Source organism: Filicampus tigris, chromosome 13 (genome assembly GCF_054856515.1).
Source record: "Filicampus tigris isolate MCC_2025a chromosome 13, RoL_Ftig_1.0, whole genome shotgun sequence".
In the NCBI taxonomy this organism is placed as follows: Eukaryota; Metazoa; Chordata; class Actinopteri; order Syngnathiformes; family Syngnathidae; genus Filicampus; species Filicampus tigris.
The window spans coordinates 21,955,053-21,967,169 of record NC_141229.1 but is presented as its reverse complement, the minus strand read 5'-3'; the positions used below and the strand labels follow the sequence as shown (position 1 = coordinate 21,967,169).

Genomic DNA, 12,117 nt, shown 5'->3' with positions numbered 1-12,117 from the left:
GGAGGGGGGTTATTATTACTGGGCAACATCGCTCAGTGGTCATCTCCTAACTCAGAGGTTGTGGGTTCGATTCCTGCCTAATGTGACCCTGTTGAAGTATACTTGAGCAAGATGCTGAACCCGCAGTTGCTCCTGATGCTGCGTCATCAGTAGGTAAATGTGGTGTAGTGTGAAGCGCTTTGAGTACCAAAGGTAGAAAAGTACCATATTTTCTGGACTATAAGTCACGTTTTTTTTTTTCATAGTTTGGCTGGGGGTGCGACTAATACTCTGGAGCGACTTATGTGTGAAATTATTAACACATTATTGCTTGTGCTGATTAGAAATTATTTAGTGAGTACAGCTACACCACCAGGGGGCTGTCTATGCTAAAGTAACCTCCTATCTCTAGTTGAAGCAACGGCAGGATGGGAAGGAGAAAAACATTGTATGGAACCAAGACGAATGTTGCGGAACTGTTCAATAAAAGCTACAGGAACCCACGAATATTTTCTATGTTTTATTAAAAACATAACAATTACTGTCATGGCTTGTTAGTGCTGACTTGTATTTATGATGTTTTGTCTCCCTCTGCATGCGCTTTAGCATAATTCACTCTGTCCTCAATATTTCCAACTTGTCTTCTTATTGGCAAATTGAATCACGTCACCAATTCATGTAGTCTGCTCTCTAGCTGTTATGAAATGCGCTATATAAATAAAATTGTATTGTATTGTATTGTAAAGCGCCTGCAGAGGGAGACAAAACATCATAAATACAAGTCAGCACTAACAAGCCATGACAATTACCTATCATGTCACATGTTATTGTAACCCACATAAAGAAACATAAGATACACCCTAAAAGCTATTAAAATGCATGAATAATTTAAACGGTTAAAATCTAATGTTTTGTTAAATAAGTTATTAAAATAGTATGATAAAAAGACAATTTGACTGTTAAGGCCTTGCTAGTTGAGGAAGCTAGCTTATCCAAACAGCTAAACATTCACAAACAAACTCCACTGACGCCAGGTGTGCAGTGAAGTTGTACAATACAATCAATCTATGCATTACATACACATGTATTTTCATAGACATGAACAAGATGATCCAATAATGTTCATCTTGTCAACTTATTTGTTAAATGAGTTTTAAGTTTTTTTTGTTTCGACAATGACAATGATCTTCCTATTTTTTTCTACATTCTACATGGTCGGGGATAAATAAAAGACTTATTTAATCGATGTACTACTGTTTTGGTGAGTTTAAAGTTATCTTACCGTAAATTTCTTGTATGCTACATTTGTGAATGTTAGGTAAATGTTACCATCGTAGCTCGGTGGAAATGATGTGTACCAAGCGCACAATTTTCCTCCATAAAATGCGACTTATACTCCAGTGCGACTTATATATGTTTTTTTTCCCCCTCTTTATTATGCATTTTCTGGCTGGTGCGACTTGTACTCCGGGGCAATTTATAGTCCGGAAAATACGGTACTATACAAGTGACAGCCCATTTATTAATTGCCTTATTTGAAACTAAGATGGAAATAGTTTTGAAGTATGGGAACATCATTTTGGGCTGCTGATAGGACAACAATCAGGTTGAGCTGCAACACACATACACCCACACACGCACATGCATCACATGTGTATGCACTCACCCCCTCATTCACACGATAGTGATATGATGATGATAATGTATCCATTTCTCACTACCCTGGAGGTATTATTTATACTGAAACTTTGTGCAAATTGGAGAGGAGAAAAAAAGTATTTTCATTGCATCTTTCTGACCAAATGTTTAGTGTGATTTCTTTTTTTTTTTATGCATTGCACACCACTGATTCAACATGATTGTTACAGCCCACGTTGGGTCGTGGCCATTTTTATTTGTGTGTGTAGGTGTACATGCGTGGGTGTGTGTGTCTGAGTGTGTGCGTGTGTGTGGGGGTGTGTGGGTGTGTGTGTGTGTGTGTGGGGCTGTGTGTGTGTGTGTACGCTCTCCACTGCTCTGCCCTGATTGTAGCCACCCAATCAGAGCAAGGGAGAATAACCAAATTAGTTAGTTTGCTTCTTGCTTTGCTTTGTGACACGAGCACCAGTTTAAGAGGGACTGGGTTGCTGGTGTTCGGGGCTGGCTGTGGATGATGCAGACAGGCCCTTGTATTTTGATTTTGTAAGCGCTGTCTTTTGTTGAGTGCACCTAACTCGTCATAACCCTCATTTATCCTTTCGTGTAGCCACATTAACCATTCGTTTTCGCCATAGATTCGACCGGTCATTCCTCAGCCATTATTCGTTTGTGTGTGCACTAGGGCAGTCGGGTTTTGGGTGATCACTCTGTTTTTGTTGTTTTAATGGCCAGGTTTTGTGTTGGTGCACTTTTCATTTACCCCTTTCAACTCTCACACCTATGTTGGACCCCTCCCCCTTGCCATCTCGAGGAGGGATCGTAACATAAATCAAAAATGCATGCACTTATTTTCAACTTGCCCAACAATGTCAAGTATCAAGTAAAGAAATATGGTAGGATAAACCTACTGTTGCTTGTATTTTGAGTTTAGTTTCACTGCTATTGTGTCAAATACTGTCACCTCACACACCACACCTACATTGTGATGTCTTATGATATGCTCTCCCCACTAAATGCTTTTCATTCTGGTCTAAACACATTAACTTGCTGTTACATGTCAAATTATTTCTGATACAAAAGTGATGACAAGGAATGAAATGCTATCAAATAAGACCATAAATCATTCATTAAGAATATGACAGGGAATTAATTTATGATCCAAAATGTTTTTTCCATTCCCAGCTGTTTGCAAAAGTATTCATGGATATCCAACAGGCAGTGGGTATCAGTTATTGTCCATTTTAATAACGTTCTCTACATATGCCACTCTCAAAATTTATATTATTATGCTTAAGGCTGGGTCTCCTGTTCCTTAACGCTGTGCCCAAACATGTCCTGCTGAGACAAAATGTTGAGGAATGGAGCTTCCTCAAGCTCTTCTAATGTGTTGCTTAGCTGCCAAGCTTCAAACCCGGAACACTTGTAGTCAACGTTAAAAGATAGTATTTGACAAAACAGGTTTCGTCTCAGTGATCTCACCTGTGGTCTCGGAGGTGGTCCTGCCTTCGGAAGGCTTTGTGGCAGATATCACAAGTGTAGGGCCTCTCATCTGTGTGCGTCCTCTCGTGGATTAACAGATTGTAGGATTTTGTAAAATGGCGGCCACAGAATTTGCAGACAAACTCTTTTTTGGTCTTTGAGGGCAACCGGCCTCGACTGGACTTGCGCTCCGGGTAGGAGAGCTTGGTCACATCCAGGAGGCACCCAAGGCCGGTTGACTCAGAATGATGAGATGAAGCAGCAGCAGCCCCTGACACGCTCAGGTCTTCTGCCTTCAGATGATCCTCTTGGGTGGCTGCTGTAGCCAGGTTGGCAAAGTCAAAGCGAGGCTTGTTCTTTGAGCTCTGCATCCGACCTGCTGAGTCCTGTTTGGGCTGCAGGTGAGGAGGAAAGATAGGAACAGAGGCCATAGAAGAGAATTGGATGGGCAGTTTTGAGATGGTGCAGCGTGGCAAGGCCACAGGCAGGTAGCTCGGGGCCCATTGGTGAAGCTGAATGGCATGCAGGGCGCTGAAGCTGTAGATGCTGTGGAAGTGATCCGTTGGCAGCTGTAGGCCAGTGGAGCTCTGAAGAAGGGAAAAATTAGCCAGCTGGATTGATGGGTGGAGAGGGACTGGAGCTGGCAGAGTCTTGCTGCCCATGGCTGAGGCAAGAAATCCAATAAGATATCTGAAAAAGACAGAACACATTGGTGGATTAGGTCAAGTTCTTTTGATTCACCTCTACTTCAAGGAGAGTCATTCTTTCCTAATGCCATCAAAACTTTACAACCAAGGTTGCTTGCAAAAATCGAAACGTGATTTTGTACATGCAGTTCAGGGAAAAGAACAGACCGCTGCAACATTATCACTTTCACTGATCGGTCATCCACATGTTACAATCCAGATTTACATTAAGTGGCGAAATGTTGAACCGGATGGTTTCAGGAATTAGCCTTACCGTTTCAATAATTTAAGGGTGTATGCAGAGCTGGGCACTTGACCCTTTTTTGCCGGTCCAGCCGCAACCCTCCACCGTTGACCTGAGTACCCTTCCGGCTGCGACCCCCCGCCCTTATCCAAACCCTTATTTAAGGGTTATAAACGCCCTTATTTAAACATTGTCGGCCCCCGCCCTGTTCCGCCCTCCGGCCCCCCCCAAAAAAGTGTCCGTGATTGACGCTGCCACGGGAGGGATGCTAACGGCAGGGCCTTTTTAAGGATCATTAGCTGGCTAATTTACTATGCGAACCAGCTGTGGACACGCTTCAAAATGCGCCACTAGTACTTTACTACTACCCAACTGCGTATTTTTGTCGTATTGTATAATTATTTGGGTCCAACAGACGGCCAGAAGTCGCATTCAACAAGTTATTTATTTTCCACACTTCCCTTCATTCACGGCCTTCAAAATAAAAGCATACCAGCAAACCACTATACACAGCAGGTTTGCTACGGCATGAACTCCACCTTGATGTGGCAGCGTCATACTTGAGTGCTGCGCGCAGCTTAATATACTCCCGGACACAAGTTGTTTTGAAACAGTTGAGTTCCAAGTCGGGGGGCGTCGCTTCAAAAAGACAACAATGGATACCTTACCTGCTACAACCATAAAGGGACCGAGATGACTAGACTATGCATTTAATTTTATTGCCAAACTAGATTGCTTTTGCAGCAGCAGGCAATGAGCTGCGTGCTGCATCCTCTCTCTCCTCTCTGTGTGGGAAACTGTATGTCATCGCAACATGTGACATAATGGACCGATCAGAGCAGCAACAATTCCTGATGTGTGTGTGGCATGTGTTGCAGACCTGTCGCCAACAGCACAATGCGTCGGTCACGTGAATCAATGCAGCAGTTGTCGCTCGCGCTGATGTGGGAGTAGAAAGAAGCATAAAAAGAAACTTTTCACTGAGTAGGCTGAGATTAAATTTGGCCGCCTCGCGACCATGTCAAACGCATGAGGGCCGATTAGTGGGCCGGACAAAAATCCACTTCCGGCTATGCTTAGTCCAGCCATTTTTTAGAATTTGTCACCACTCGCGATACCGCCCAAAAACTGGGCATCCAACCACGCCGGAGGGTCCGACCGGTCCGGCCCAGGTACGGACTGCCCAGCTCTGGGTGTATGCATCATACTCAATCCAAGTTAGATTGTCCTCCCTAAACAAAAATTGTACTGCCTCCAGCAAAATAAATGAGTTTTTAAAATAATGCAAACCGTATTTAAAGAAATCTCAAATGGTTGTTTGTGTTGTAAAGGCTCACTGTGTATATATATATTACAGATACAGTGGGACCCCCTGCCCTAAACTAAAATGGGGGGTGGGATTTCAAAATGTACCCCCTATCTGATACTTATACACACTAAACTTTGATTGCTGATAAAAGCTGTTTGAAGTGGAAGTCAACACCAAAACATTTTTTGCAATATGTTCTATATGCCTGGCTTAACTAGTAGAAACATGGCATTCCGATTATTATTGCATTTGTGGAATATGAGTTAAGCAGAAAAATCAGTTTTAGCCATCTCAGGGGGCGGCCATTTTGTCACTTCTGTCGACTGAAAATGACATCACAACTGGTCAGGGCTCAGGTAACGACCAATCACGGCTCAGATTCAGAAAACAGGACAGCCCTGATTGATCGTTACCTGAGCAACTCTAATGTCATTTTCAGTTGAGAGCAAGTGACAAAATGGCCGCCACCTGAGATGGACAAAAACAGGTGGATTTTACTGCTTAACTCATATTCCACAAACGCAATATTAAACAGTGCCATGTTTTTGACTAGTGGGCCTGCATAGAACATCCATCCATCCATTATCGATACCGCTTCTCCTCACAAGGGTCGCGGGGTGTGCTGAAGCCTATCCCAGCTGTCTTCGGGCAGTAGGCAGGGGACACCCTGAATTGGTTGCCAGCCAATCGCAGGGCACACAAAGACAAACATCCGCACTCACAATCACACCTTGGGGCAATTTAGTGAGTCCAATCAACTTACCATGCATGTTTTTGGAATGTGGGAGGAAACCGGAGTACCCGGAGAAAACCCACGCAGGCACGGGGAGAACATGCAAACTCCACACAGGGAGGCCGGAGCCGGGATCAAACCCACGCCCTCTGAACTGTGAGGCGGACGTGCTAACCAGTCGACCACCGTGCCGCCCTGCATTGAACATATTTTGGAATAAAATTATGGTTGGGTTGACTTCCCATTAAGGATCAGTCATGATCTGCATATTAAGACTGCACGTGACGAGGCCCTGTTTGAGCCATAATGCAGAAACACTTGTAATGTGGATCTATTGTAGCCATCAGAAGAATTGAAATTGAATTTAATTGAAAAGACCCTTGCAATGCAGTTATCTGTAATTCCCTATAGTATTATCTATTTGTTTATTTGTTGTGAAAATAAAAACCTTGACTTTCCACAGTGCTTACATGTGCAATGGTGTTGGGGAAAACCACTGTGGTAAACACTTAACAAGGGGTTAAAACATTTTGCTAATTTGAGCTGTTTGAAAAACGCACAAGAAATGGATCTGCAGCAATGCATCATGACAAATGAGAGTATATGTGTGAGCTAAATGTGTCAAGGAAGGTGAGCAAATAACAATTGGCAGCATGAAGACACGTCCATGAATGTGTCAGACAGAAATTGAGAAGTGCGTATATGTGTGTTTCCTGTTCCCAGAAACATGCCTGGAGCTGTTGGAGGTGGTGTAAGAGAATGGCAACATTCATCAGGAGCCTCTGAGCTGTTAAATCAGGTTTGATAAGCAGGAATAACAAGACAACAATGTGTCTTTGTTCCAGTCAGCCTATGATTGACAGCACGCAGAGCGGCTCCGTACTCAATTTGAACAGCCCTGTACACTGTACACACTATTGAAGACAATGTTCACACTTTGTAGATAGAAAATATCTAAGCATCTTACCTTTTTCTAAAATACTAATGAAACACATCAACATCCAATAACAGAAAAAATCATTTGAAATACGCATGTCCTTTCTTTCAACATGTTGGGAAGTGTTGGTGAGGATGACATATCTTAACTGCATAACTTTTAGTTTAGTCAATGAGCACATCCATCCAGCCATTTTCTACTAATCTATTCGGGAAAGGGTCACAGGGGAACTGATTTAGGTGAAAGAAAAACGCCGCCAACATCATGTCAACTTCATTAAAAAATCAGCTACAATATGTGAATGACTACATTACGCCCACCTCTTGGCCAAAGACATCATAGTGTAATCATATCAATGAACAACCGACATGAACATAAAATAATGTTAGTGCCAAGTAGAAATACCTCTTGTTAAGCATGTCTCGGGTGGAGGGACCTCGAAAAGAATTTAAAAATGATCATGCTACATGCTTTGCTTTCTGTGCATACTTTTTTGTTTTGTTTTGGACCATGTCTGAAATAATACTGAAAAGTATAATTATGTAAGAAAATACCTGAAAAAATGTTAAGCAACACCAAAAATCATAGTTAAATAACATAAATAATTAACACCAACATGGCTGATCATATATATGTTCGAAAAGGAGTATAGAGTGTTAAAAACTAATGTGAACCTATTTATAATTTCTATTTTATCATCAATATAGAACATTCAAATCCTCTTATCTATCCATACCATAAGATCTTATATTATAAACCATACTGTTCACCAATAGGAAAATCCACATTGCCAACACAATAACCATATTTATATAGCAATATGTAGTTAGCATGATGTACTATTAACTTATTACCTGTACCATTGAACTATTTTTTTTAAATAGATTAGCTATTAATAATAAACAATGCAGTTTATACAACACTTTCCCATAACAATAACCTATTTGTATAACAATTACAGTTAGCAATAATATAACACCATCTTACCTACAACAATGAATAATGTTGGGATTTAGGCAGTCATACAATTCAATAATTCAAAACCCTGGTCATCAACCAGTCAATGCACAGGGAATATGTCTTAGTTTAACACTATTGCTTTAATTATCAAGTAAAAACAATCTTTGGTTGGTTAACAGCTATCTAATGTGAATCAATATCATTTCTATTGGTTTATTTTTTTCTTAAATTCACCTCTGTATAAATAGGAGGCAATAACTAAAAACAAAACTTTGTGATAACTCTCATAGACAATAATCAGCGTTCCACATTTTTGCAAATACTGAAGGATAAAGAGCAGTGAAATGTTGGGTCAACTATCTTGGACAATCTACTTCAGCTAATTTCATTTGAAGTAGTGTACATAAATCACAACCACATTGTGTAAATCTGACAGCTGCAAGCTTCCTTAGCCTGAGATTTATAGCACTGCTTCTTAGAATTTTGTGAACCATCAAAACATGCATATTTTATGAACAGCTCCGTGCAAGGTTGAACATATGTGCTGTGTAAAAAATCAAATCAAATAAATAATAGTAATGTCAAAGGCGTCAGCCGGTGGCCAGGCCGCTCATCACTAAAACGGATGAAGTAGTTGTAATGAGGAGCAGTGAAGCTCAAACAGCCCCCTGTGGTCTGTTCCTTTCTGATCATGACGCAGAAGTAATTGACTTTTACTCAGGAGGTCATTAGAGGATAGACGTGCTCTGCTGCTGGGGCTCTCCTCACCTTTAACCGTTTAATGTCTGCATATCAGGGGCCTCCAAGTCCAAAGAGCCATGTGGATCCTCTGATTAAGCCAGGACTGTGAGATTCAGCACCTCAGAGGGACTGTGGGGTGACCGAGACGCTGCTTCTCGCCTCCATGTAAATCTGATCAGACTGGGACTACAACCCCCACACACATTTGAGTGTGAGTGTGTGTGTGTGTGTGTGTGTGTGTATATATATATATATATATATATATATATATATATATATATATATATATATATATATATATATATATATATATATATATATATATATATATATATACACAGTGTTGGGCAAGTTACTTCCATGTAATACATTACATATTACTAGTTACTTGCATGTGAAAGTAACACGTTTCTTTACAATATTACTCTATTTGTAGAGTAATGCGTTACTCAAGTTTAAGTTACTTTTTAAAAAATCGGGGATGAATTTATTTAATAATGATTTCAAGACCTTGAAAGGAAATGTTAAACGTTAAACTTTTCGACTCTACGGTGTGGTGGGACATCACTACCTTTGATCAATATTTGTATCAATAAGATTTATTTTTTAAATATAAATATTGGAACTGATATTTTGTCCAGTAAATAAATAATCACAGGCTGTAAACCATAAATGAAATTATCATTATTCTCAAATTAATTTACACACTGGAGGCGGCGTGGCTCAGTAGTAGATTGGTCCTTTCCCAACCGGCAGGTTGTGGGTTCAATCCCCGGCCATTGTGACCATGTTGAAGTATCCTTGAGCAAGATACTGAACCCCCAGTTGCTCCCGATGCTGCGTCATCAGGAGGTAGATGAGGTACAGTGTGAAGCGCTTTGAGTACCAAAGGTAGAAAAGCGCTGTACAAGTGACAGTCCATTTTCCATTTACACACAATTAATAGTGATGCATAATATATAATAGATAATTGGTCTAACAAGATAGATAGATAGATAGATAGATAGATAGATAGATAGATAGATAGATAGATAGATAGATAGATAGATAGATAGATGGATGGAAACACAGACAGGGCATGTGTAATAAAAGCAAAACTATGTATTAAAGTCAAAACTGACCTGACTAAATGTTTTTTTCTTTTTCATTATTATTGTTTCTGTTTATAATAATTGAAAGTTCAGTTAGTTCTAATTTTCTTTTACTACATGGAGACAAAGTTTTGAGGTGATTTGAAAAAAAAAAGATAAATAAGAAACGAGCGCATCAGACTCTAATAATGGCGTCTATTGTAGTTTGTCTGATTAATGGTGCCGTAGCGTGACGTCATTTGTCACCGGCAGATGATTTGCATTTTGATTGTCAACAGCCAATCTGAATCACTACGTTTTACATATGGCAATTGATGGCACTAAGTTCATTAAATCATATCTAAAAAGCACAGTGACTTATTTTTTTGCAGTTTATTCGCTTCGTTTTACTTAGGTTTGTTGCTGCTTGTATTTTGTGTCTATGATTTGCATTTTATTTTATGAAACCGTGACAGTGATTATTGTCACAAACAATAACTTCTCAGCCCTCTTGGGTGTTGTCAATGGTGTGATGGATATATATATATATATATATATATATATATATATATATATATATATATATATATATATATATATATATATCCATCACACCATTTGTGCTACGCTGCACAATATATTGAAAATATCACAATATTGACCCACTTATGGAATTGTGTGCTTTTATCTGAACTTGACCAGTCAGATGCAAACTTAAAAGTGTATCGCCATCCAATCGTTGAACATTATCTAGGGTAATTACAACTAATTAGCAAAGAATATATTGAGCTTGCTTACTTTGCTGCATTAAAAGAAAATCTTAATTCTTTCATTTGATAATAAAAATGTCTTTTTTTTTCGGTACATTTCGAATATCTTAATAATATCGATATCGCTATGGTCAACAACCATCTTGCATATGCCGTTTTTCCAATATCGTGCAGCCCTAATACATACACACACACACACACACACACTTATATATATGCATATATACCATATTACACTCACACACATATACATATATATATATATATATATATATATGTACATATATATGTGTGTGTGTGTGTAATATGGTGCATGTGTGTATATATAGGTTTGAGGAGGAGCTTGAATTTAAAGCATGGCACTATGTACTATGCACAGTTGTTATCTGTTATAACTTAAGTAGATCTTTGTTCATCTTTCTATGCCAGCGATAAATAATGACAGGCAAAACCACGAAATGCTCTTCCATTATTCCACACTTACAAAGTCAGTTTGTGATGAAATTGAGACATCATTACCTTTGTATTCATACTTTTTGTTTGGTAGTGCCTTTGAGATTTTTCTCACGTAAAATTACTGAAAGTTGGGAAACACTGTTCCACTAAAATGGTATAACGTATCCTCCAAGTTTACATGAATTCCAAATGGAATGGCCATCCTCTCCAAACAAACACAACATAAAGCCCAGGACAGCCCCGATATCATTAGACCTTTATTAGTTAAGGTGCTGAAAACGATCAATGCTTTTAACGCCCCACACCTTCCTTCCAGCCCTTGGATCTAATGCACTAGGATTTTATTGGATTATGCTTCAATAAACTGGCATCATCAATAAGTGGAAGTGAGGCAGGGGGCGCAGCTACATGCAGAAAGTAAGCGTTACCTTTGAACGTTATCTTAAGGCTCTTCCTCCACCTTTCTCTAGCAATGTTTATTCAGATTAATTGCAATTTTTTTTTCAATTTCTATATTTTTATGTGAATGGGGTACCCGCGTTAGAGACATCTCATTGATGTGAAAATTGAAAAGAAAAAAATACAAAATTGGACATACAGTATGTATTTTTTCACAGGACAGCAACAATATCTTTGACATACAAAGTACATAAATAAATTGCAGTAGACCAGTTATGTAAATTAGTTATGTAGGATACTAACATAATTCACAATGCAAACCTTCAACACATTTCCATGCCCCATGTGAATTTCAATAATTATGGGGAAAAAGCGCCATGACGTGATAGTTACTGCAATTTGTGACCGTCAGTTGCCGTCACTCACTACTGTTGTTGCAATTATTTGTTTCTGTGTCTGTTTGTTTACAAACAAAAGAGAGCACTTACCGTGCAAAGAACTTAAAGATCCCCCTCTTCACTTCTGCCGCGGAAGAGCCACTTGAGCCTGCAGATGAGCGCGATTATTTGCGGTGAAAGGTGAATTTTACTGAGACCACAGCATGTTTCCTCCTCTCGGTTCGCCGTGAGATGCGTCAGAGCTGACAAGGCACGTCGGTGTGCGCTCGCTGGCGCGCTTCTCCCCTCCACTGATGTGCGCTCTCACCCTTTATTGCG

General features: G+C 39.7%; 1 protein-coding gene and 1 long non-coding RNA gene across 2 annotated transcripts in view; one reads left to right on the top strand and one right to left on the bottom strand.

Moving 5' to 3' along the window:
* LOC147137953 (uncharacterized) overlaps positions 1 to 8,899 on the top strand; it is a 27,956-nt gene extending 19,057 nt beyond the window's left edge. Inside the window, exons 2-3 of the long non-coding RNA XR_015089332.1 lie at positions 6,792 to 6,867; positions 8,762 to 8,899. This is a non-coding gene — a long non-coding RNA (uncharacterized LOC147137953). The remainder of the gene's footprint in view (positions 1 to 6,791; positions 6,868 to 8,761) is intronic.
* The window catches only part of osr1 (odd-skipped related transcription factor 1), a 24,624-nt gene extending 12,507 nt beyond the window's left edge, over positions 1 to 12,117 (bottom strand). The window contains exons 1-2 of the mRNA XM_086049698.1: positions 11,890 to 12,117; positions 3,097 to 3,786 (exon numbers count right to left, since the gene is read on the bottom strand). Of these exons, the coding sequence (XP_085905824.1) occupies positions 3,097 to 3,758 (662 nt within the window). The 5' untranslated portion in view covers positions 3,759 to 3,786; positions 11,890 to 12,117. The remainder of the gene's footprint in view (positions 1 to 3,096; positions 3,787 to 11,889) is intronic.